Source organism: Saccopteryx bilineata, chromosome 9, assembly GCF_036850765.1.
Source record: "Saccopteryx bilineata isolate mSacBil1 chromosome 9, mSacBil1_pri_phased_curated, whole genome shotgun sequence".
Classification (NCBI taxonomy): domain Eukaryota; kingdom Metazoa; phylum Chordata; class Mammalia; order Chiroptera; family Emballonuridae; genus Saccopteryx; species Saccopteryx bilineata.
In genome coordinates, this window is record NC_089498.1 from 38,337,593 (window position 1) to 38,363,965 (window position 26,373).

The 26,373-nt window shown below is 46.0% G+C and overlaps 1 protein-coding gene across 1 annotated transcript; it reads right to left on the reverse strand.

The window, feature by feature from the left end:
- Positions 1–207: 207 nt before the first annotated feature.
- On the reverse strand, positions 208–9,411 carry PDCD5 (programmed cell death 5). Its single transcript, XM_066243312.1, has 6 exons — positions 9,228–9,411; positions 7,659–7,696; positions 5,364–5,425; positions 3,030–3,121; positions 1,187–1,258; positions 208–505 (listed from the first exon to the last, which is right to left on the reverse strand). Exons 1-6 carry the CDS (start codon positions 9,291–9,293, stop codon positions 458–460), a joined length of 378 nt encoding a protein of 125 aa, XP_066099409.1. The 5' UTR covers positions 9,294–9,411; the 3' UTR covers positions 208–457.
- Positions 9,412–26,373: the final 16,962 nt, after the last annotated feature.

The window sequence follows — 26,373 nt, forward strand, 5'->3', positions numbered from 1 at the left end:
CCTAAAGCTCACCAGCTAGAGCCCAAAGGTCACTGGCATGAAAAGCCCAAGGTTGCTGGCTTGAACAAGAGGATGCTGGCTTGCTCATCAAGGCAAATATGAGAAGCAATCAACACGCAACTAAAGTGAAAGCAACTATGAGTTTATGCTTCTCACACTCTCTCTCCCTCCCCCCCAAAAAAAGAAAAAGAAAAAAGCCAAAGGATATATATATTCATGCTGCTACATGTTTAATGGTTTTTAATAGGAAAGGAAAAATGCAAAATGCAGATCTTCTGTTTCATTTAACTACAGTACTAAAATAACTTTGCCCAAATTGATTTTACATAACAAGTTTACTTTTCTAAAGGTATATAAACAATAAACAAAGTAAACATTCCATCAGATCTTAACCTCTGCCAAGTACTATCTGTCCTGGAATTGTTCCATTCAGTTCCAGTGTCGAAGCATCTTAAAGTCAATAATCATCATCTTCATCAGAGTCCATTACTTTTCTTCTGTTAAACTGGAGGGATTAAACAAGTATTATTACATGTTTAATAAAGCGTAATATAGATTTTCCTGAGAAGAAATATATCTACCTACTACAGCAAGACATTTTTGTTTGTCTTTAAAACAACCTAGTATTTTAGTCTAAGGGGAGGGGGGAAACGATGACACAAGAGCCTTAAAAATTAGGCCCCTCAATAGAAACAGTCTTTCTCCCCAACTTCCATGTGTTACAAAATGAAAATATCTACAGGATGGAACATGCTTTGATACAACAGATGTATATTCAACACAACATTTAAAATATTAGTCTCAGCCCTGGCCAGTTGGCTCAGTGGCAGAGTGTCAGCCCAGCGTATGGATGTCCCAGGTTTGATTACCGGTCAGGGCACACAGCAGAAGTGACTATCTGCTTCTCTCCCCCCTCTCTTCCCCCCTCCCTCTCTCTCTTCCCTTCCTGCAGCTGGTGGCTCAATTGGTTTGAGTGTCAGCCCCAGGCACTGAGAATAACTTCGTTGGTCTGAGCATGTCAACCTTAGGTGCTAAAAATAGCTCAATTGATTTGAGCATTGGCCCCAGACAGAAGTTGCTGGATGGATCCCAGTCATGGTGCCTGTGGGAGTCGGTCCCTCTACCTCCCCTCCTCTCACTTACTAAATAAATAAATAAATTGCCATGTGCATTCAGGGAAACTTACTTTAACTGTGGTTTTCTTTTCTGTTTGTTGGCTTACTTTTTCAAGGATTTCTATTAAACCTTGTTCTGTTACCTAGGATAACCAGAAAGAAAAACAGTATATTTTTAAACAAAGATTAAACAAAGAATTGATCTCAGCAGACTGAATCATGTTAGTCTTTCTGGGGTGTGGAGGTAGAGGTCAAGATGAAAGGAGAGGGGGCCAGGAGGTTGGAACCACCAGTTACAACTATAGGCATACCTCGTTTTATTTTGCCTCACAGGTGTTTCATATTTTACAAAATGAAGGCAAGGCTGTCCAACAAAAAACATGATTCTACTGCTTTATGGCAGTAGTCTGGAAGCAAACTTGCAATATTTCTGAGCTACACCTGTATTAGTTTAAGTTCCAAATAGATTTTGCTCTGCAAGTTACTGGAGGAGGGAGGGAAGTACCTATCAATTAGCATCCTCAGAAAAACCTAAAGTTAACAGGTACTTAAACCTTTACTACCTCCAGCAAAGACAACCCCTATACCCCTCTGTTCTGTCAGTGATAGACACACACCACCTCTGCCTTTGGTACCCTAAGAAGCTTAAATGTAGGAGATAAGTCACTCAAGATGAACCAGTCACTGTCTCTTCTAAACACAATTCTTCGTGTAAGGGCTCCGGGCAGGACCAACCCCTGCACGCGGTGGTGGCAGCAGAGGGCTTCCCAGTGCAGGTGGGGCACATCGGCATCTTGAAGGACAGTCTGATAAAGAATATACCCAACAGTCCTGGCCGGTTTGCTCAGTAGATAGAGCATCGGCCTGGCATGCTGACATCCCGGTTCAGTCCCCAGTTTGATCCCCAGTCAGGGCACATTATAAGAAGCAACAATCTGCTCTCTCTCTCCCTCGCTCTCACCCTTCTTTCCCTCTTTCCCTGTGGCTCAATTGGTTAAAGTGTTGGCCCTGGGCACTGAGGATAGCTCAGTTGATTCGAGCATCGGCCCCTGATGGGGGTTGCCATTGCATCTTGGTCGGGGGGGCATAAAGGAGTCTGTCTCTGTCTCCTCTCACTTAAAAAAAAAAAGAATATACCTAAGGTGGCATTACAGCAATACACATAAAAACCAGGAATTTTAGCACCTCATTTGCAAAACAATCAACATCTACCTACACAGGTACTGTTTAATTTGTATCATTGAGAATGTTTCCAATATAAAAGCAATTTAAGCTAGCTGACCCTAACAGTCATTAGTTCACACAAGACACCAACAAGGTTCCGCAACAATGTCAGGAAAGAAACAGATTTTAGAAATGGCAATTAGTTATCTTTTATGAACAAAATTTGCTTCCTTAAAACAAATTTTCTGTAACCAGAAGAAGAAACTGACTTTCTGAAAACATGTTTTAATAAACTGGGTAACAATAGGTAAAACTGCCTCAAGGGCCCTGGCCGGTTGGCTCAGCGGTAGAGCATCGGCCTAGCGTGCGGAGGACCCAGGTTCGATTCCCAGCCAGGGCACACAGAAGAAGCGCCCATTTGCTTCTCCACCCCTCCGCCGCGCTTTCCTCTCTGTCTCTCTCTTACCCTCCCGCAGCCAAGTCTCCATTGGAGCAAAGATGGCCCGGGCGCTGGGGATGGCTCTGTGGCCTCTGCCTCAGGCGCTAGAGTGGCTCTGGTCGCAACATGGCGACGCCCAGGATGGGCAGAGCATCGCCCCCTGGTGGGCAGAGCGTGGCCCCTGGTGGGCGTGCCGGGTGGATCCCGGTCGGGCGCATGCGGGAGTCTGTCTGACTGTCTCTCCCTGTTTCCAGCTTCAGAAAAATGAAAAAAAAAAAAAAAAAAACTGCCTCAAGGCAGGCCAAGCTTACCTTCCCACTTAGTTGTCCATATCTTGCCATCTGTATAAGGTAATTCTCTACTGCTTTAGTTTTCTCCGGCTTTACAAGTGCTAAATTACTTACTAAAAAGAAAAAAATATATACACAACAATGTCAAAACTAAATGCACTTATAACGTAAAACTAAGCACCAACATTTCTAAAGCACTTCACCAGGCTGGCTTTAAGCTCAGGAGTTCCTTCAAGTCAAGTTCACTTGTTAAAGCACTTCACCGACTTATTTATGTCTTGAAATTAGCAAAGTAAGGATTGCAGAAGGTAATTTTACTCTTAAAAATGAGGCAACACCCCCCCCCCAAAAAAAAAAAAAAAAAAAGAGGAAACTCGCCTGACCAGGCGGTGGGGCAGTGGATAGAGCGTTGGACTGGGATGCGAAGAACCAGGTTTGAGACCCCGAGGTCGCCATCTTGAGCGCGGGCTCATCTGGTTTGAGCAAAGCTCACCAGCTTGGACCCAGAGTTGCTGGCTTGAGCAAGGGGTTACTCGGTCTGCTGAAGGCCCACGGTAAAGGCACATATAGAAAGCAATCAATGAACAACTAAGGTGTCACAACGAAAAACTAATGATTGATGCTTTTCATCTCTCTCCGTTCCTGTCTGTCTGCCCCTGTCTATCCCTCTCTCTGACTCTCTGTCTCTGTTAAAAAAAAAAAAATGAGGAAAGTTTCCTGACCAGATGGCCTGGGATGGCTGGTTCGCTGGAGCATCATCCCCATATGCGAATGCTGTGGGTTCAATCCCCAGAGCACACGTAGAAATAGATGTCTTTGTCTCTCTCTACCTTCCCCTCTCCCTAAAATCAATCAATAAATTTTTTCTAAAAATGAGGAAACTAAAGTTCAGCCATGTCAATCTCAGTCAAGGCCATACAGAAGTACTGGCAAAGCCAAGATTAAATATGAGTCCTCAGAGTCTAAGCCCCATCTTTTTTAAAAATAATATTTTCCAGGCTTCCTGGAAAATAAGTTCTATATTACTACGTATTCAATCAGAGTATCCATCTAAGGCTGCCTCTTCTATGCTGGGCTTCAAGTTTCAATACAGCAAATACTATAGTTCATGCCCTGGCCGGGTGCTCAGTGGTAAGGCATCATCCTGATACACCAAGGTTACAGGTTCAATCCCCGATCAGGACACATTCAAGAATCAACCAACGAATGCACAATTAAGTGGAACAACAAATCAATGTTTCTCTCTCTTACTAGAATAAATAAAAATAAAAATCAGTTACTAAAAAAAGATATTAGTTCATTCCAGTTGGCTCATTTAAAACCCTTTGAGTAGTGAGTTTTTTTCATGCTTGCTGACCCCTGGGAGTAAGGTGTTTTTTTTCCAAAAAAATGAAATTAGTTCCAGTTACAGCTTTATTAACTTAAAATCATGTTTGTTTGATAACCAATTTATGGAAACAAGAACATACATTTGCCTTTTTTTAATGTTGCCTTACATATATATATTTTTTTTTTTTTTTCATTTTTCTGAAGCTGGAAACAGGGAGAGACAGTCAGACAGACTCCCGCATGCGCCCGACCGGGATCCACCCGGCACGCCCACCAGGGGCGGTGCTCTGCCCATCCTGGGCGTCGCCATATTGCGACCAGAGCCACTCTAGCGCCTGAGGAGAGGCCACAGAGCCATGCCCAGCGCCCGGGCCATCTTTGCTCCAATGGAGCCTTGGCTGCGGAAGGGGAAGAGAGAGACAGAGAGGAAAGCGCAGCGGAGGGGTGGAGAAGCAAATGGGCGCTTCTCCTATGTGCCCTGGCCGGGAATCGAACCCGGGTCCTCCGCACGCTAGGCCGACGCTCTACCGCTGAGCCAACCGGCCAGGGCGCCTTACATATTTTTAAAATAAACTGATCACACTCTGGATGGTCAGGAGGCACGAGGACGTACATGAACGTTCGTACTACTCAAAGGGTTAATTTTTTATCTACACGGTTTTCATGATGAAAAATTAGTAATTAAAATGGAGAATACAATAAACCACTCAAGCTCTATCACCTACATCAACTACCAGCAACACTTTGTAATTGACTTGAGAGTTGTTGCCTATAAATTTTACCTATTAAGCACTTGGATGATCATCTCCTTGGTAGGCAAAAAGCAAGCTGGTATATTTAATAATTTAAGTCCATTCCTTTAGGTTTATAAACTTCACAGTTCTTAAAAATATCTGTACTTTAAGTGTTTTTACGTTAAGTAAATAGTTATTTAATCTAGAGATAGCAATAATTTCACATCTCCCCATTCAACTAATCCAAGCCAATTTTATGAAAATAACTTAAAAGGAAATTGAAGATGCTTACACCGGGCTCGGGCTGACTGATCCAGAACTTGGGCTAAGATACTGTTTCTCATTTCTGCTTCTCTACAACAAAAACAGGTCAAGCAAAATTAGAACTAAATTGTCAGCATTCCTATTGAACACACAAAAAATGTTACTCACTCAATATATTTCCCAAGATGGAAGATTGCTGCATAAATAGGTTGTGTAATAGTAGATGCTGTGTGGATGGCAGCAGCTATCATAGTAGAAGAGTCTTCTCAAAACCCTGCTTAATATTGTATGGGTGTAAACCTACCATGTTGAAATTATACATCTGTATAATTCCCAGTGGAGTTTCTGTTCAACCACCATTAGCAACATTTATTAAGTACCTAGTATGTGATAGGTGCTAGAAATTTGTAATGATGGCTGACCAGTGGTAGCGCAGTGGATAGAGCATTGACCTGGGGGTCCCAGGTTTAAAACCCCAAGGTCACTGGCTTGAGCACAGGCTCACCCAGCTTGAAAGCAGGTTTACAAGCTTGAACACGGGATCATCGTCATGCTCCCATGGTCACAGGCCTGAGCCCAAAGGTCCGTTGGCTTGAAACCCAAGGTTGCTAGCTTGAGCCTAAGGTCGCTGGCTTGAGCAAAGGGTCTCTGGCTCGGCTGGAGCCCCCCCCCCCAGTTAAGGTTCATATGAGAAACAATCAATGAACAACTAAAGTGCCACAACTACAAGTTGAAGCTTCTCATCTCTTTTCCTTCCTGTCTCTCTGGTTGGCTGGCTGGCTTTGTGTCTGTCTCTCTCTCTTGCTTAAAAAAAAAAAAAGAAATACTCCCAAATGATGGCAAAAAGTAAATCCTCTTTGGAAGAATCCAGGACAACAATGATCGATTATAAAACCCACCCTAATTTCAGATATATTAAAATGTGAAAAAGGTACATCTTAGAATCAATGAAATTCATGTTGTTTCATTCTCTGCTTAGCACTATCCCAGGTGTGTATCAACTGTCTTCTCCCACTAAACTAAGCCGTGTACTGGCAGGAACCTTCTCTGCCTTGCTTATTTCTACTGACCCAGCATTAAGCCTGACCCAGAGCAGGTTCTCAAGAATTATTTGCCAAATGAGTTAAAAGGTAGCATGACAGCCTTGGCCAGTGGCACAGTGGATAGAACGTAGTCCCGGAGCGCTAACGTCACCAATTCAATCCCAGGGTCACCGGCACAATCCTGAGAGCACCAGCTTGACCCCAAGGTCGCCAGTGTGAGCCCCAGTCGGCATGTACGAGAAGCAATCAATGTGTTCACAACTAAGTGGAACAAGGAATCTGATGCTTTTTTCTCTCTCCCAAAAAAAAAGGTAGCATGATGAAGGGAGAGAAAAATGGAGAGTTGTTCAATATGTATAGAGTTTCAATTTTATAAGACAAAAAAGTTCTAGACATGTGTTGCACAATAATGAGAATGCAGAGGGTCCTTGGGTTACAACACAGTTCCGTTCCTACAACAGAGACATAACCCAAATTTTGGTGTAATTTCAAACACACCCTAGCCTAAGTCACTTACCTATCCTAACACAGTTGTAAAATCATAATCTAGAACATAAAAACACAACTAAGCCAAAAATGGCATAGGTAAATGTACTGGGAAGTGCGGATTCCCTCACTCATACATCACATTACTGTGTGTTCTTCCGCCCGTGCAACCAAACTAGTTCACCCACATGGTCTATAAGTACTGATGCTAATGGCATAAGCCAAAACACTCACATTTCAATTATTTTAAGTTTTTATGGGAGTGAGCATCATAAACTCCAAACGTCGTATGTTGAGACTGTCATAACACAAGGACCCCCGTATAGTTAACATGACTGAACTGTACATTTACAAATGGTTATTATAGTAAATTTTATGTTATGTGCTCTTTTATCACAGTTAGGAAAAAAAAGGTAGCATGATTCAATAAACATGCTATGGGTGAGGTGTTCTTCCATGTGCTGGGATAAAATAACAATAACTATAGTATAACAGTTCACATTTATCTAGCATTTACTAAATGTGAGGTACTGAACACAATGTAACCCTCACAGACATCCCTCTGAGGTAGTCCTAAAGTTCATTTTAAGGCTATTGCAGATTAGCAGAGAAACATCAACTAATTGTATTAACCAGGTAGTAAGTGCTGTGAGATTCTACATGTTTATTTAACAAATTAACAACATACCCTGATGATTTAGGAAAAATCATTATTCTAGCAAAAACTTACTATTAAAATAACTAAAGTAAAAAAATCATTTGGTGAAACCATCCTTCAGAGCCCCAGCCCATACCTGTGCTTTGCTTCCTGTTGTGCTGCATCACCGGGATCCTGAAAAAATAATTTTACCTTTTAGTCGAGTAATTGCAGAGAGAAAAAATAGAAACTATTCTGTTTCTGATACTTAGTAGGCTCCTGCAGTGGTAGAGATTAAATTATTGCCAAATAATTAAAAGCTGGGCCTCCCAGTTGTCAATGGGATAGATCCCACGTACCAAAATGTTTTGAGCCCGGCTGGGTTAGTTCAGTTGGTTAGAGCACACATCCCCAGACACCAAGGTTGAGGACTGATCCCAGGTCAGTGCACATACAAGAATCAACCAATAGGCCCTGGACAGGTTGCTCAATGGATAGAGCATCGTCCTTGCGTGCCAATGAGTGCACAACTAAATGGAATAACTAAGTGGAACACCAAGTTGATGCCTCTCTCTCCCTTCCTTTCTCTCAAATCAATGGATTTTTTTTTCTTCTTTTTAGCGAGAGACAGACACACAGGCTGGGAGATGAGAAATAACAACTAATAGTTGTGGCACCTTAGTTGTTCATTGAATGCTTTCTCATGGGCCTTGACCGGGGACTCCAGCAGAGCAAGTGACCCTTGCTCAAGCCAGCGACCTTGGGCTCAAGCCAGAAACCATGGGTCATCCAGTCCTACGCTTTATCCCCTGTGCCACCGCCTGGTCGGGCATCAATAGAAAAATTTTTTTAAATCAATCAACAAATGCATAAATAAGCGGAACAACAAATCAATGTTTCTCCCTTTTCCTCTCTCTAAACTCAATAAACAAAAATTTAATTGTGTAAAAAATAAAATGTTTTGATAAGCTCCTAAAGTCACAATCTAATAGAATGTTTTAGAATACAAACAACCATTTTATATGTACAAGGGAGAGGAGTCCTTGTACAATGAAAACGTATTTTACAAGGTAAGAATTTCTGAGAGGAAAATGTGCTGGGTGTTGTGGACGCTGATGATTCAAATGGCGCTTCCTTGGAGACGATCGCGTTCCATCCCTTACAGTACACGGTACTCTGCCTACAGTCACTACTTGAGCATTTTATCTATGTGATTCGAGTTTAGTGTCTGGCTCCTCCCCAGACTGTCACTCAATCACAGGGGACGGGATGCTCCCCACTGTACCCTTAGCACCTGGCACAAAGCAACCCCTCAATCCATGTCGGTCGATTACTTGGGTCAGAACTCTAGGAAACAATTCCGCTGGAACCAGTAGTCAAAACAGGCTAGATCCCACAGCTAACGGTACAGAGACCCAAGGGGCTAAGCATTCTGCTTCGGACTGACGCCGGCCCGGGCGAGACCAACGGGACGAGCCGAACCCGGCCGAGAGAGGGCCCAAGCCGGACCCTCCCGGGACAGCACGTGGTCGGCCTGTAGCCCGAAAACCCCATGCGACATGGAGATTGGCCCAGGACGGCCCCGGGGACAGCCGCGAGCTTCCCTGCCAGTGGACCGAGCACGGGCCGCGGCATCTAGAGCCTCTGCCTAGGGCCGCGCCATCCACCACGGGCGAAGGCGACGCCCCGCAGAAGGATGGGCCAGGAGGACGGCTGGCGCGCTCACCCCGTGCTTCGCCTGCAGCTCGGCCAGCCTCTGCTTCCGCAGAGCCTCCAGCTCCTCCTCCGCCATGGTGCGACCGGCCGGGCAGAACAGCCGCAACCTTATTTTGGCCCACTCCGAGTTATATCTCCCGCAACCTCTCGGTGTGAGTGCGGCCCTCCCCACTGCGCAGGCGCCCGCAACTTCCAGGCATCACCAATCCAGCCGGAGCCGCGCCGCCCGATGCAGCCAGGGCTCCTGCAGAGGCCCGATTCCGCGATCGCAGGTGGTCGGGTGTGAGGCGGGGCCGAACTCAAAACCCGGAGCCTAACTTTCTCGCTTCTCCAGCGCGACCCCACCTTGGCTCCGGAATCTACGCTCTGCACTTGCGGACGTTACCTGGGCTAGGACTGGGCTGCGTGCGGGTGGGATAATATGGAAATCTAAAAGAGACCATCATCAGCAAGTAAAAAATAAGAGGCAAAATTTGTTGGTGGCTTATTATGTGCTTACCTCATGTCTCCATTTGTAGTTGAGGATCCTGGGGTTTAGAAAGGCTAAGTGGGGTGATGGAAATGCTCTAAATCTGGATTGTGGTAAGGATTGCTTCTTAAATTTGGTAACAAGACATTAAATTGTACATTGGCCTGACCTGTGGTGGCGCAGTGGATAAAGCGTCGACCTGGAAATGCTGAGGTCGCCGGTTCGAAACCCTGGGCTTGCTTGGTCAAGGCACATATGGGAGTTGATGCTTCCAGCTCCTCCCCCCTTCTCTCTCTCTGTCTCTCCTCTCTCTGTCTCTCTTTCTCTCCTCTCTAAAATGAATAAATAAAAAAATTTTTAAAAAGTTTAAATTGGCCCTGGCCGGTTGGCTCAGCGGTAGAGCGTCGGCCTAGCGTGCGGAGGACCCGGGTTCGATTCCCAGCCAGGGCACACAGGAGAAGCACCCATTTGCTTCTCCACCCCTCCGCCGCGCTTTCCTCTCTGTCTCTCTCTTCCCCTCCTGCAGCCAAGGCTCCATTGGAGCAAATGATAGCCCGGGCGCTGGGGATGGCTCTGTGGCCTCTGCCTCAGGCGCTAGAGTGGCTCTGGTCGCAACATGGCGACACCCAGGATGGGCAGAGCATCGCCCCCTGGTGGGCAGAGCGTGGCCCCTGGTGGGCGTGCCGGGTGGATCCCGGTCGGGCGCATGCGGGAGTCTGTCTGACTGTCTCTCCCTGTTTCCAGCTTCAGAAAAATGGAGAAAAAAAAAAGTTTAAATTGTACATTTAAAATGGGATAAAGGGGCACCAGAGAGGAGATAGAAGAGACTCGCTCGTCAACCCGGCCCTTAAGAAGCCAAGTTAAAGCAAACTTGGAGGGTGAGACTTAAGCAGAGAAGAACCTTTCCTCCGACTTTGGAGCGGGAAGGGGTGCTGTGGGTGGGGTGTAAACTTCTAGACATCCCCCCTTTCCCCAGGAGAGCCTGTCACAGGCTGTTGAGGTGGGCAGCTGTGGCTGTACAAACTCCCCGGTGAGAAGCAAGCAAACAATGAACAACTAAGGAACCACAACTATGAGCTGATGCTTCTCATCTCTCTGCCTTCCTCTCTCTCTCTCTCTCTCTCTCTCTCTCTCTCTCTCTCTCTCTCTCATAAATAAATAAAAATAAAAAATATAGCACACATGCCTGACCAGACAGTGGCGTAGTGGATAGAGTGTCGGACTGGGATGCAGAGGACCTAGGTTCGAGGCCCCAAGGTTGCCAGCTTGAGCGCAGGCTCATCTGGTTTGAGCAAAAAGCCCACTAGCTTGAACCCAAGGTCGCTGGCTCCAGCAAGGGGTTACTCGGTCTGCTGAAGGCCCGCAGTCAAGGCACATATGAGAAAGTAATCAATGAACAACTAAGGTGTTGCAACGTGCAATGAAAAACTAATGATTGATTCTTCTCATCTCTCTCCGTTCCTGTCTGTCTGTCCCTGTCTATCCCTTTCTCTGACTCACTCTCTGTCTCTGTAAAAAATAAAAAAAAATAAAAATATATATATATATAGTACACCCTGGCCAAGCAGCTCGGGCTTTGGAGTGGTTGGTGTGTGTGAAGTAACCTGTTACTCGTTCAGGTTATGCACCTGCTGTTTTTTCAATTGTAGGAAAATATAAAATTTACCACTTAAACCAGGGGTCCCCAAACTACGGCCCGCGGGCTGCATGCGGCCCCCCTGAGGCCATTTATCCACCCACCACACTTCCGGAAGGGGCACCTCTTTCATTGGTGGTCAGAGAGAGGAGCATAGTTCCCATTGAAATACTGGTCAGTTTGTTGGTTTAAATTTACTTGTTCTTTATTTTAAATATTGTATTTGTCCCCATTTTGTTTTTTTACTTTAAAATAAGATATGTGCAGCCTGACCTGTGGTGGTGCAGTAGATAAAGCGTTGACCTAGAAATGCTGAGGTCGCCGGTTTGAAACCCTGGGCTTGCCTGGTCAAGGCACATATGGGAGTTGATGCTTCCAGCTCCTCTCCCCTGTCTCTCTCTCCTCTCTCTCCTCTCTAAAATGAATAAATAAAATAAGATATGTGCAGTGTGCATAGGGATTTGTTCATAGGGTTTTTTTGTTGTTTTTAAATATTTTTTTAATTTTTATTTTATTTATTCATTTTAGAGAGGAGAGAAAGAAGGAGGGAGAGAGACAGAGATAGAGATAGAGAGAGAGAGAGAGAGAGAGAGAGAGAGACGGGGGGAGGAGCTGGAAGCATCAACTCTCATATGTGCCTTGACCAGGCAAGCCCAGGTCATAGGTTCATAGGTTTTTTTTTATAGTCTGGCCCTCCAACGGTCTGAAGGACAGTGAACTGGCCCCCTGTGTAAAAAGTTTGGGGATCCCTGACTTAAAACTATTTTTCATATACAGTTCAGTAGTGTTAAGTTCATTCACATAAACTCTTTTCGTTTTGTAAAACTGAAACTCAATACCCATTAAATACAATTCCCCAACCCCTTCTCCCCCAATCCTTAATAATCACAATTCCATTCTCTCTCCCTTATGATTTTGACTAACTACCTCACGTAAATGGAATCATACAACATTTGTCCTTTTGTGACTGGTTTCACTTAGCATACTGTCCTCAAGCTTCATTCATATTGCAGCATGTATTAGAATGTCCTTACTTTTTAAGGATGAAAAATATTCCATTTTATGTACATACCACATTTTGTTTATCCATTTATCCATCAATGGACACTTCAGTTGTTTTTTACTATTGTTAATAATGCTGCCATGAGGCCCCGGCCGGTTGGCTCAGTGGTAGAGCGTCGGCCTGGTGTGCAGAAGTCCCAGGTTCGATTCCCGGCCAGGGCACACAGGAGAAGCGCCCACCTGCTTCTCCACACCTCCCTCTCTCCTTCCTCTCTCTCTCTTCCCCTCCTGCAGCCCAGGCTCCATTGGAGCAAAGATGGCCCGGGCGCAGGAATGGCTCCTTGGCCTCTGCCCCAGGCACTAGAGTGGCTCTGGTTGCAACAGAGCGACACCCCAGAGGAGCAGATCATCGCCCCCTGGTGGGCAGAGCGTCGCCCCCTGGTGGGCGTGCTGGGTGGATCCCGTCGGGCGCATGCGGGAGTCTGTCTGACTGTCTCTCCCTCTTTCCAGCTTCAGAAAAATACAAAATAATAATAATAATAATAATGCTGCCATGAGGTCCTGGCCAGTTGGCTCAGTGGTAGAGCGTCAGCCTGGCATGCAGAAGTCCCGGGTCCAATTCCCAGCCAGGGCACACAGGAGAAGCGCCCATCTGCTTCTCCACCCCTCCCCCTCTCCTTCCTCTCTGTCTCTCTCTTCCCCTCCTGCAGCCGAGGCTCCATTGGAGCAAAGTTGGCCCAGGCGCTGAGGAAGGCTCTATGGCCTCTGCCTCAGGCACTAGAATGGCTCTCTGCCTCAGGCACTAGAATGGCTCTGGTTGCAGCTGAACGATGCCCCAGATGGGCAGAGCATCGCCCCCTGGTGGGCATGCCGGGTGGATCCCAGTCAGGCGCGTGCGGGAGTCTGCCCGACTGCCTCCCCGTTTCCAACTTCAGAAAAATACAAAATAATAATAATAATAATAATGCCATGAAAATTATTTAGAATATAAATTTTCTTTCAATTCTTGGGTATACTATATCCATGTGTTTTGAATTCAACATTACTTTTATTTCCTTTTTTTTTTTTTTTTTGACAGAGACAGAGAGAGAGTCATAGAGAGGGATAGATAGGGATAGACAGGAAGGGAGAAAGATGAGAAGCATCAATTCTTCATTGCAGCATTTTAGTTGTTCATTGATTGCTATATTGTATGTGCCTTGACCAGGGAGCTACAGCAGACTGAGTGACACCCTTGCTCCAGCCAGAGACCTTGGGCTCAAGCTGGTGCGCTTTGTTCAAACCAGATAAACCCGTGCTCAAGCTGGTGACCTCGGGGTTTCGAACCTGGGTCCTCGGCATCCCAGTCTGACGCTCTATCCACTGCGCCACTGCCTGGGCAGACAAAAATCAACGTTCCTAAACATTAATGAGCCTTTTCTCTAATATGTAAATAAATAGGCAAAATTTGGGGGGGATATTAAAATGGTAGTCTGGAGTCTTGACTTCTATTTCAGTTGTATCCCAGTTGAGACCTTTTTTGGACCATTTTTGAAAAGCAGTTTTGGATGACTCATATGACTTCCATTTGCAAATGTCAGCCTTGAGTCAGGACAGTGCAGCCATACCTGGGCTGGTGCCTGAGTGACACTCACAAGGAAGTGAGGAAACCAGAATCGTGTGAAAACAGAATCAGCAGACAGGTATTCTCATGTAATTCCTTAAATCAGAACACACTCCTAATGGATCAAACATTTAAAGGTTTAAAAAACAGGCCCCGGCTGGTTGACTCAGTGGATAGAGAATCATTGGATAGAGCATATGGACATCCTGGGTTCAATTCCCTGTCAGGGCACACAAGAAAAGCAATTATCAGCTCTCTTCCTCTCCTTCTCCCTCTTCTCTCTCTCCTCCTCTCCCTCAGCCAGTGGCTTCATTGGTTCCATCCAGGCGCTGAGGATAGCTCAATTGGTCTGATGGCATCAACCTCAGGTGCTAAAAGTAGCTGCCTGACCAGGTGGTGGCGCAGTGGATAGAGCGTCGGACTGGGATGCGGAAGGACCCAGGTTCGAGACCCCGAGGTGGCCAGCTTGAGCGCGGGCTCATATGGCTTGAGCAAAGAGCTCACCAGCTTGGACCCAAGGTCGCTGGCTCCAGCAGGGGGTTACTTGGTCTGCTGAAGGCCCGCGGTCAAGGCACATATGAGAAAGCAATCAATGAACAACTAAGAAGTCTCAACGCGCAACGAGAAACTGATGATTGATGCTTCTCATCTCTCTCCGTTCCTGTCTGTCTGTCCCTGTCTATCTCTGCCTCTGTAAAAATAAAAAAAAAAAAAAAAAAAAAAAAAAAAGTAGCTTAGTTAATTGAGCGTCAGAACAAGACGGGGGTGGAGCGGTGCCAAGTGGATCCCGGTCAGGGATCTGGAAATCTGTCTCACTATCTCCTCTCCTCTCATTAAAAATAAAAAATAAAAATAAAATATATATGTATTTATTTTTATTTATTTATTTATTTATTTATCTCATGCCTTGGTTGAGCAGCTCAGGTCTCAGGTGGGTGAAGCATTATCTTGAAATGTCAAGGTTACAGGTTCAATCTGCAATCTGGGCACATATAATGAACATATAATGAAGCAACCAATGAACACATCAATAATTGGAACAGGCCCTGGCTGGTTGGCTCAGTGGTAGAGCATCGGCCTGGCGCGTGGAAGTCCCGGGTTCGATTCCCAGCCAGGGCACACAGGAGAAGCACCCATCTGCTTCTCCACCCCTCCCCCTCTCCTTCCTCTCTGTCTCTCTCTTCCCCTCCCGCAGCCAAGGCTCCATTGGAGCAAAAGATGGCCCGGGCGCTGGGGATGGCTTCATGGCCCCTGCCTCAGGCGCTAGACTGGCTCTGGTCACAACAGAGCGACGCCCCGGATGGGCAGAGCATCGCCCCCTGGTGGGTGTGCCGGGTGGATCCCGGTCGGGCGCATGCGGGAATCTGTCTGACTGCTTCCCCATTTCCAGTTTCAGAAAAAATACAAAAAAAATAATAATAATAATAATAATAATTGGAACAATAGCCCTGGCCAGTTGGCTCAGCGGTAGAGCGTCGGCCTGGCGTGCGGGGGACCCGGGTTCGATTCCCAGCCAGGGCACATAGGAGAGGCGCCCATTTGCTTCTCCACTCCCCCCCTCCTTCCTCTCTCTCTCTTCCCCTCCCGTAGCCAAGGCTCCATTGGAGCAAAGATGGCCCGGGCGCTGGGGATAGCTCCTTGGCCTCTGCCCCAGGTGCTAGAGTGGCTCTGGTCGCGGCAGAGCGACGCCCCGGAGGGGCAAAGCATCGCCCCTTGGTGGGCAGAACGTCGCCCCTGGTGGGCGTGCCGGGTGGATCCCGGTCGGGCGCATTCGGGAGTCTGTCTGACTGTCTCTCCCCCTTTCCAGCTTCAGAAAAATACAAAAAAATAATAATAATAATAAGTGGAACAACAAAACAATGTTTCCTTTCTTCTTTTTCTCTCTATCTCTGAATCAATAATTTTTTTTTTTTTCTTTTTTTTTTTCTGAAGCTGGAAACAGGGAGAGACAGTCAGACAGACTCCCGCATGCGCCCGACCGGGATCCACCCGGCACGCCCACCAGGGGGCGACGCTCTGCCCACCAGGGGGCGATGCTCTGCCCATCCTGGGCGTCGCCATGTTGCGACCCTCCTGGGTGTCGCCATATTGCGACCAGAGCCACTCTAGCGCCTGGGGCAGAGGCCACAGAGCCATGCCCAGCGCCCGGGCCATCTTTTTTTGCTCCAATGGAGCCTTGGCTGCGGGAGGGGAAGAGAGAGACAGAGAGGAAGGCGCGGCGGAGGGGTGGAGAAGCAAATGGGCGCTTCTCCTATGTGCCCTGGCCGGGAATCGAACCCGGGTCCTCCGCACGCTAGGCCGACGCTCTATCGCTGAGCCAACCGGCCAGGGCTTGAATCAATAATTTTAAAAAAATGTAATATATATAGCCTGAACAGGTGGTGGCACAGTGGATAGAGCATTGGACTGAGATGCAGAGGACCCAGGTTCAAAACCCCGAGGTTGCCTACTTTAGTGCAGGCTCATCCAACTTGAGCACAAGCTCACCCAGCTTGAGCTTGGGGTCATAGACATGACCCCATGGTTGCTGGTTTGAGCCCAAAGGTCGCTGGCTTGAGCAAGGGGTCATTCTCTCTGCTGTAACACCCCCCCCCCATCTAGGCACATATGAGAAAGCAATCAATGAACAACTAAGGTGCTGCAACGAAACACTGATGCTTCTCATCCTTCTCCCTTCCTGTCTCTGTGCCTATCTGTCTCTCCCTCTCTCACTAAAAAATAAATAAATAATAAAATAAATAAAGTCATTTGACCATACATTTGATATATTACGTCTGTACTCTCCACTTTATTCCATTGTTCTATATGCCTGCTTTTATGTTGGTACCATACTATGTTGAATACTATATGTAGCTGTGTAGTAAATTTTGAAATCACAAAATGTGAGACCTCCAACTTTGTTCTTTTTTAAGATTGTTTTGGCTATTCAGGGTCCCTTGATATTTCACATGAATCTTAGAATAAATTCTTCTATTTACTTAAAAAACACTATTGGGAAAAGAATCATTTGGGGGCCGCTTCATGGAGAGGAATCTATGGCCGTTAGCTGTATCCCAGTGAAGTAGTAATGACTAGGCTTCGGGTGCTCTGGATTCTGAGCCGCTACAGTCTGTTTCATTAAAGAAAAAAAAAAAAAAGCCTGACCAGGCGGTGGCGCAGTGGATAGAGCGTTGGACTGGGATGCGGAAGGACCCGGGTTCGAGATCCCGAGGTTGCCAGCTTGAGCACGGATTCATCTGGTTTGAGCAAATAGCTCACCAACTTGACCCCAAGATCGCTGGCTCCAGCAAGGGGTTACTTGGTCTGCTGAAGGCCTGCGGTCAAGGCACATTTGAGAAAGCAATCAATGAACAACAAAGATGTTGCAATGCGCAATGAAAAACTAATGATTGATGCTTCTCATCTCTCTCTGTTCCTGTCTGTCTATCCCTCTCTCTGACTCACTCTCTGTGTCTGTAAAAAATAAATAAAGAAAAAAGAAAAAAAAACAAAAGAAAGAAAAGCATTGGGATTTTGATAGAGATTGCACTCAGTTTGTAGATTGCTTTGGGTAATATTGTCATCTTTACAATATTAAGTCTTCCAATCCAGGAATACAAGATTTTATTTTAGCCTGACCTGTGGTGGCGCAGTGGATGAAGCGTCGACCCGGAAATGCTGAGGTTGCCGGTTTGAAACCCTGGGCTTGCCTGGTCAAGGCACATATGGGATTTGATGCTTCCAGCTCCTCCCCCCTGTCTCTCTCTCCTTTCTCTTTCTCTCCTCTCTAAAATGAATAAATAAAAAAATTGTTAAAAAAAAAAAAAGATTTTATTTTTCTTTCCATTTGTGTTTTCTTTAATTTCTTTCAGCAACATTTTTTTTTTTTTTTGTATTTTTCTGAAGTTGGAAACGGGGAGGCAGTCAGACAGACTCCCGCATGCGCCCGACTGGGATCCACCTGGCATGCCCACCAGGGGGCGATGCTCTGCCCATCTGGGGCGTTGCTCTGTTGCAACCAGGGCCATTCTAGCGCCTGAGGCAGAGGCTATGGGGCCATCCTCAGCGCCCAGGCCAACTTTGCTCCAATGGAGCCTTGGCTGCAGGAGGGGAAGAGAGAGACAGAGAGGAAGGAGAGGGGGAGGGGTGGAGAAGCAGATGGGCGCTTCTCCTGTGTGCCCTGGCCGGGAATCGAACCCAGGACTCCTGCACGTCAGGCTGATGCTCTACTACTGAGCCAACCGGCCAGGGCCTCAGCAACATTTTGAAGGTTTTGGTGTACAAGACTTTTGCTTCCTGTTTTAGCTGTTTTTCAACTGTCAATCTGCAGATCAGTCCCCCAGAGATTTTGTGCCAATCAGAGAAAGAGTTAAACACCCTGATGTTGTATGAAGATTGTAGACCTGCCCTGGCTAGGTAGCTTGGTTGGTTAGAACATCCCCCCGAAGTGCAGAAGTTGCTGGTTTGATCCCCAGTCAGGGCACATACAGGAACAGATCCATGTTCCTGACTCTCTCTCTCTCTCCTTTTCTCACTAAAATCAATAATTAAAAATATTTTTAAATATTGTATACCCAATTACCTTGAGAGAGACAAAACCAGAAAAATGCAGGAGAGGGAGGCCTGCAATGTCTGTGATCTTAGGAAGGGCTGACTGAGAAAGTTTGAAAAGTAACAAACCACAGCTGTGGTCCTTGTTATCAGTTCCCTGAAATAAGGTTGCAGCACCAGCAAGAAGAATGGGATATGTGAATAGTCAAGGACAGACAGTCCAGACCTCCTCTCTTACCCCCTCTCCTCCCAGAGACACAAAAGTCATGTAAGTCTGTAAACAAGTTAGAGAAATCAGGCACTTGTCACATGAAAGCTAAAGCTGTAAAGGTATACAAGATGGTAGAAATCTAACTTTGGGGAGCTGGTGTTGTGGGTGCTACTAATCCATGTGCTCCTCCAGCTACTAATAAATCCTTCTTCCTCCATCAAGTTGTCTGGGTGTCTATTATCCTCCTTTTGAGGCTAATTCCTGCTATAAACTTAGTTGAATTTGCTTGTGCTCAGGGTGATTTCTGCCTTAGTGGTCTCTGAAATGATTCTCCTATTTTCACCGGTCCTCAAGTGTAAAAAAGTTGAAAACCACTGGTTAGCTTATTTCTATGTATTTTATTTTTATATGCTAATGTAATTGAATGGTTTAGTTAATTTCCTTTTTGTATTGTTTATTGTTTTTATATTTATTCATTTTAGAGAGGGAAGATAGAGAGGGAAAAAAGGAGGCGAGGAGCAGGAAGCATCAACTCCCATATGTTCCTTGATCAGGCAAGCTAGGGGTTTTGAACCAGCGACCTCAGTGTTCCAGGTTAATGCTTTATCCACTGTGCCACCACAGGTCAGGACTGTGTACTGTTAATGTATAGAAATAAAACTGATTTTTGCTTGTTGATTTTGTATTTTGCAACTTTGCTGTATTTGTTAGTTCTAACAGTTGTTTTTGTGGAATCTTTAGATTTTTACATATAACAGCATTTTGTTTGCAAATAGAGGTAATTTTACTTCTTCCTTTCAAATCTGGATGCTTTTTCTTGCATATTGGCTCTGGCTAGGACTTCCAGTACTATGTTGAATAGATAAAGTGAAAGCAAGCATTCTTGTTTTGTTTCTAATCTTTTTTTTTCTTTTTTTTGTATTTTTCTGAAGCCAGAAATGGGGAGGCAGTCAGACAGACTCCCGCATGCACCCGACTGGGATCCACCTAGCATGCCCACCGGGGCGACACTCCGCCCATCTTGGGGTGTTGCTCTGTTGCAACCAGAGCCATTCTAGCACCTGAGGCAGAGGTCACAGAGCCAACCTCAGCACCCGGACCAACTTTGCTCCAATGCAGCCTTGGCTGCAGGAGGGGAAGAGAGAGACAGAGAGGAAGGTGAGGGGGAGGGGTGGAGAAGCAGATGGGCACTTCTCCTGTGTGCCCTGGCCGGGAATCGAACCCGGGACTCCTGCATGCCAGGCCGACGCTCTACCACTAAGCCAACCGGCCAGGGCCTTGCCCCTAATCTTAAGAGGAAGGTATATAGTCTCACTATTGAGTATTGAGCATGATGTTTGCTGTGGGTTTTTCATATATGGACTTCATTATTTGGTTATTGTTACTTCTATTCCTAGTTTGAGTGTTTTTATCATGAAAAAGTTGAATATTTTTAAAATTTTATTTATTCATTTTTAGAGAAGAGAGAAAGAGGGAGAGAGACAGAGAGAGAGAAGGAGGAGGAGCTGGAAGCATCAACTCCCATATGTGCCTTGACCAGGCAAGCTCAGGGTTTCGAACCGGTGACCTCAGCATTTCCAGGTCGATGCTTTTATCCACTGTGCCACCACAGGTCAGGCTAAAAAGTTGAATATTGTCAAATCCTTTTTTTTTATATCAATTGAGATGATGTTGGATGATGTGGTTCTTTACCCTTCATTCCATTACTATGGTATATTACTTGATTGTCTTGTGTTGAAACTTCTTGTACAAATATTGATCGACTTACAACCTGTGCAACTTACGACCATTCAACTTTATGACCACACTCGCTAGCCACAACTGCTCCGCGTCTGGCAGTGCAAGTGTTGCCCAGCTGGGCATACGACAGTGCGGACCAGCTTCCGGCAGCACTACCATCTCCACATGCACCATTTCAACTGTTATCCCAGACTCGGTATAGCAATTTGTGTTTTGTGTCTTGGATATTTTTCATCAAATCCCTCCCAAGATGTCTACCAAGAGGAAATTGTCTTTGCAAATATTAAACCAGTTGTACTGGTAATGCAGTGTTTTACTTAAACCTGATGAATGTAAAAATAAGAAATAAAATGGTGTAGAGATGATACAAATGGCATAAAATGAACAAAGAGGCCTGACCAGGCGGTGGCGCAGTGGATAGAGCATCGGACTGGGATGTGGAGGACCCGGGTTTGAGACCCCAAGGTCACCAGCTTGAGCACGGGCTCATCTGGTTTGAGCAAAAAGCTCACCAGCGTGGACCCAAGGTCGCTGGCTCCAGCAAGGGGTTACTCGGTCTGCTAAAGGCCCGCTGTCAAGGTACATATGAGAAAGCAATCAATGAACAACTAAGGTGTTGCAACACGCAATGAAAAACTAATGATTGATGCTTCTCATCTCTCTCCGTTCCTGTCTGTCCCTGTCTATCCCTCTCTCTGACTCACTCTGTCTCTGTAAAAAATAAATAAATAAATAAAATTTAAAAAATAAAATAAGCCTGACCTGTGGTGGCGCAGTGGATAAAGCGTCGACCTGGAAATGCTGAGGTCGCCGGTTCGAAACCCTGGGCTTGCCTGGTCAAGGCACATATGGGAGTTGATGCTTCCTGCTCCTCCCCCCCCTTCTCTCTCTGTCTCTCTCCTCTCTCTCTCTCCTTTCTAAAATGAATAAATAAAAAAAATAATAATAAAATAAAATAAAATAAAATGAACAAAGAAAATTATGATATATAACAATAATGAAAGAAAATTATGATAAAATATGACTTAAAGATTTTTATAACATCATTTCACAGTACTGAACATATAGCCTACTCAACTTACAACCAAATCATGTTACGACTGGTCTGTTGGAACCGATCGTGATTGTAAGTTGAGCACTAGCTGTATTTCAGGAATATATTCTACTTATTCATGGTGTATAATTCTTTTAATATACATCAGACCTCAGCCAACAGGGCCTAGTGGAGACAGATAGATAAAAAGCACACATCTGCTGACTACTCAGCTGTAGAAAGGAATAAGGAATCAGTCCGTGTACTTGGGTTAGTTTTCTAAGCTACACAAATTACCACAAATGTAGCAGCTAAAACTGCAGGCAGGCTCCTAGCACAGCACACAGAGTTCTCTGTTCAGGGACTATCACATTGGAGACCCCAGTTGGTGGCAGAATTTAGTTCCTTTTTTAAAAAACAAAAACATTTATTTATTAATTTTAGGGAGAGACAGAAACATTGATCTGTTCCTATATATGCCTTGACCAGGGATCAGACCCACACCATTGTGTATCTGGGACAATGCTCTAACCAACCAAGCTACCTGGCCGGCCAGAATTTAGTTCCTTAAGGTAAAGACTGAAGTCGTGTCCTTGCTGCTTTATGGTTCTATCAAGGCCTGCAGAGCACTTCTGCCTTCCCCTAGGTACATCATAGAATCAGAACTGGTCTCTCCTCCTCACATTTCTGCCCACACTCAAAGGGAAATCCCAGGTGTGTCCTCAGGGGCAGAATCCCAGGACCATCCTAGAATCCAGCTACCCCAGTGTCAGGGGATAGCTGGTAGACAAGATTCCATCACCCTGGCAGTGCTGTCTGGGAGCTGACAGTAACACAGACACATAGGCAGCCCTGGGGAAGGTCCCTGTCCCTTTGCAGGAACCACATCTCCAAGAGTTTTGTTCTCTTGCTCTTCTCTAGCTGCAAGGTCTTGGTCACAGCCTGCAGGCTCCACCAGAGACACAGCACAAATTTGGTGATTCTGAGACCAGTCAGCACCACCCACCCTTCAGGCCTCCAGCTTCATCTTCAGGGAGCCTTCTTCAGCCTCACTTCTTCCTGGTGGGACATGAGCAGAGCTGTCCAACCCACATAACTTCCTGTATCGGGCTCACATAAAGGAAACTGGGCAAATTCTGGTTGACATAAAAATAAATCTCTGGCCTGACCAGGCGGTGGCGCAGTGGATAGAGCATCAGACTGGGATGCCGAGGACCCAGGTTCGAGTCCACGAGGTCGCCAGCCTGAGCACAGGCTCATCTGGTTTGAGCAAAAGCTCACCATCTTGGACCCAAAGTCACTGGCTCAAGCAAGGGGTTACTTGGCCTGCTGAAGGCCCGCGGTCAAGGCACATATGAGAAAGCAATCAATCAACAACTAAGGTGTCACAATACGCTACGAAAAACTAATGATTGATGCTTCTCATCTCTCCGTTCCTGTCTGTCTGTCCCTGTCTATCCCTCTCTCTGACTCTTTCTGTTTCTGTAAAAAAAATAATAATAAAATTAAAAAAAATAAAAAATAAATCTCTGAGCATTTCCGCCACTAACAGCATTGCCAGACTGCAGGAGACATTAGCCCCTCACTCTACTAGAGAGAGGAAGAGAGAGACAGAAACGTAAATCTGTTCTCGTATGTACTCTGAAGGAGGTTCAAACCTGCAACCTTTGCTTATTGGGTTGATGCTGTAACCAACTGAGCTATCCAGCCAGGTCAGGAATTTTTAAAATTTATTTATTTAGATAGAGGGAGAGACAAGTGAGGAGGAGAAAGACAAGAAGCATCAACTCATAGATGCATCACTTCAGTTGTTCATTGATTGCGTCTCATGTGCCTTGGCTGGGAAGCTCAATCCAAGCCAGTGACCTTGGGGTCACATTGATAATTCTGTGCCCAAGCTGGTGACCCCATGCTCAAGCCAACGAGCCCACTCTCAAGCTGACCTGTGTTTCAAACCTGGGACCTCAGTGCTCCAAGTCAATGCTCTATCCATTGAGCCACTACTGGTTGGCCTTATTTTTGTTTTTTGGACTTATTTTTAGGGGGGGGCGGAGCAGGAAGCATCAACTCCCATGTGCCTTGACCAGGCAAGCCCAGGGTTTTGAACCAGCGACCTAAACATTCCAGATCAATGCTTTACTGCACCACCACAGGTCAGACTTATTTTTTATTTAAAATTTTATTGAGCCTGACCTGTGGTGGCACGGTGGATAAAGCGTTGACCTGGAAATGCTGAGGTTGCCGGTTCGAAACCCTGGACTTGCCTGGTCAAGGCACATATGGGAGTTGATGCTTCCAGCTCCTCCCCCCTATCTCTTCTCTCTAAAATGAATAAATAAAATTTTATTGACTTTAGAGAGTAAAGATTTCAAAAAATTGTTTTTTAATTTATTGATTTGAGAGAGGAAGATACATAAACATAGATCTGTTCCTGCATGTGTCCTGAATGGGGATCAAACCCACAGCCTTTGCATATTGGGAGTATGCTTTAACCAACAGAGCTACCCAGCCAAAGCATAGATTCTTTAGAGAAATAACAATTTGTTGTTCCACTTACTTATGCATTCACTGGTTGACTGTATGTGCCCTGACCAGGGATTGAACCTGCATTTTGGAGTATCGGGGCAACACTCTAGTATGATTCAAACTCCTTACCATGCCCTCAAGCACAGTGGTCCCCAACCTTTTTTGGGCCATGGACCAGTTTAATGTCAGAAAATATTTTCACGGACCAGCCTTTAGGGTGGGACGGATAAATGTATCACGTGACCCAGACAAGCGTCAAGAAGTGAGTCTTACTGACCTATGGTGGCGCAGTGGATAAAAGCATTGACCTGGAAATGCTGAGGTCGCCAGTTCAAAACCCTGGGCTTGCCTGGTCAAGGCACATATGGGAGTTGATGCTTCCAGCTCCTCCCCCCTTCTCTGTCTCTCTCCTCTCTCTCTCTCCTTTCTAAAATGAATAAATAAAAAAATAAAAAAAGAAGTGAGTCTTAGATGGATGTAACAGAGGGAATCTGGTCATTTTTAAAAAATAAAACATCGTTCAGACTTAAATATAAATACAATGAAAATAACGTAAGTTATTTAATCTTTCTCTGCAGCCTGGTACCAGTCTGCAGCCCAGGGGTTGGGGACCACTGCTCAAGCACACAGGTGTCACCAGGCCATCCAGATGCAGCTCCTCCCCATCCTTTCAGATTGTTAGGGACACAGCTTCAAATTCTCACACTTCCACCTCAGTTGACCTTTATACAGGACATAATTTCCATGAAAACCAGAACTTTCGATCTGGAAATGCTGAGGTCGCCGGTTCGAAACCCTGGGCTTGCCTGGTCAAGGCACATATGGGAGTTGATGCTTCCAGCTCCTTCCCACCTTCTCTGTCTCTCTCCTCTCTCTCTCCTTCTCTGTCCTCTCTAAAATGAATAAATAAAATTTAAAAAACCAGAACCTTATACTTTTTTTTAGAGGTTAAGAGTCAACAGTCTTCCACATCACAATAGTGATTTATAAAGATCTACTCCTTCAGGGCTGCTTCTTACTGTAAGCCCTACAAGTGAGCATCTCACTTGTAGAGAAATCTGACTCTGGTTTCTAAGAAACTTGGACACCATCAGGTATACAAAGCACTGCTTGCCTGTGAAAGTACTAGGCTGGGCTCCAACCTCCCTTTCAAGTGGGCAGAATACCCTGGCTGCCACTTCACAGCCAAGCAGGGGCAGTAGCTTCAAGGGACAACCAGAAGATGACCTTCTGCACCAGAGCATGTAAGCCCCACAAGTCAGCTGCGGCTACTCAGCACAGCATGGCTGCAGACAAGCCCAGGAAAAAGCTGGGTGATAATCAGAGCAAGGCTGAGGCCCTAAGTCCTGAGGTGCTCAAATAACTGGAACCACTCTGGTTTAAAATAATAAAAAGGCAGCTCCAGCCTGACCTGTGGTGGCAGTGGATCAAGCATGAACCTGGAACACTGAGGTTGCTGGTTCAAAACCCTGGGCTTGCCTGACCAGGCGGAGCCCAGTGGATAGAGCATTGGACTGGGATGTGGAAGGACCCAGGTTCAAGACCCCGAGGTCGCCAGCTTGAGCGTGGGCTCATCTTGTTTGAGCAAAAGCTCACCAGCTTGGACTCAAGGTCTCTGGCTCGAGCAAGGGGTTACTCGGTCTACTGAAGACCCGAGGTCAAGGCACATATGACATAGCAATCAATGAACTAAGGTGTTACAACGAAAAACTGATGATTGATGCTTCTCATCTCTCAACGGCTCTACGTCCCTGTCTGTCCGTCCCTATCCATCCCTCTCTCTGACTCAGTCCCTGTAAAAACAAAAAAACCCTGGGCTTGCCTGGTCAAGGCACCTATGAGATGATGCTCCTCACACCCTGACCCCTTCTCTAAAATCAACAAAACAAAAATCTTAAAAAGGAAGCTCCACTTAAAACTTAGGATTTGTAGCCTGACCAGGCAGTGGTGCAGTGGACAGTGAGATGCTGACAACCCAGGTTTGAAACCCCAAGCTCCCCACCTTGAGCCCCCCAGTCAAGGACTATATAAGGAGCAATCAGTAAACAACTAAAATGAGCCCTGGCCGGTTGGCTCAGTGGTAGAGCGTCGGCCTGGCGTGAAGTCCCAGGTTCAATTCCTGGCCAAGGCACACAGGAGAGGCGCCCATCTGCTTCTCCACCCCTCCCCCCCCTTCCTCTCTGTCTTTCTCTTCCCCTCCTACAGCCAAGGTTCCATTGGAGCAAAGTTGGCCCGGGCACTGAGGATGGCTCCTTGGCCTCTGCCCCAGGTGCTAGAGTGGCTCTGGTCGCGACAGAGCAATGCCCTGGATGGGCAGAGCATCGCCCCCTGGTGGGCATGCCGGGTGGATCCCGGTCGGCACATGCGGGAGTCTGTCTGACTGCCTCCATTTCCAGCTTCAGAGAA

What these genes read in the sequence shown, in the direction of transcription:
- PDCD5 (XM_066243312.1), bottom strand. Translation starts at nt 9,293, where the DNA reads ATGGCGGAGGAGGAGCTGGAGGCTCTGCGGAAGCAGAGGCTGGCCGAG. An exon ending in AGCTGCAGGCGAAGCACGGG is followed by an intron (nt 7,697 to 9,227) that starts GTGAGCGCGCCA and finishes TTATTTTTTCAG; the next exon opens with GATCCCGGTGATGCAGCACA. An exon ending in ATGGACAACTAAGTGGGAAG is followed by an intron (nt 1,259 to 3,029) that starts GTAAGCTTGGCC and finishes TGGTTATCCTAG; the next exon opens with GTAACAGAACAAGGTTTAAT.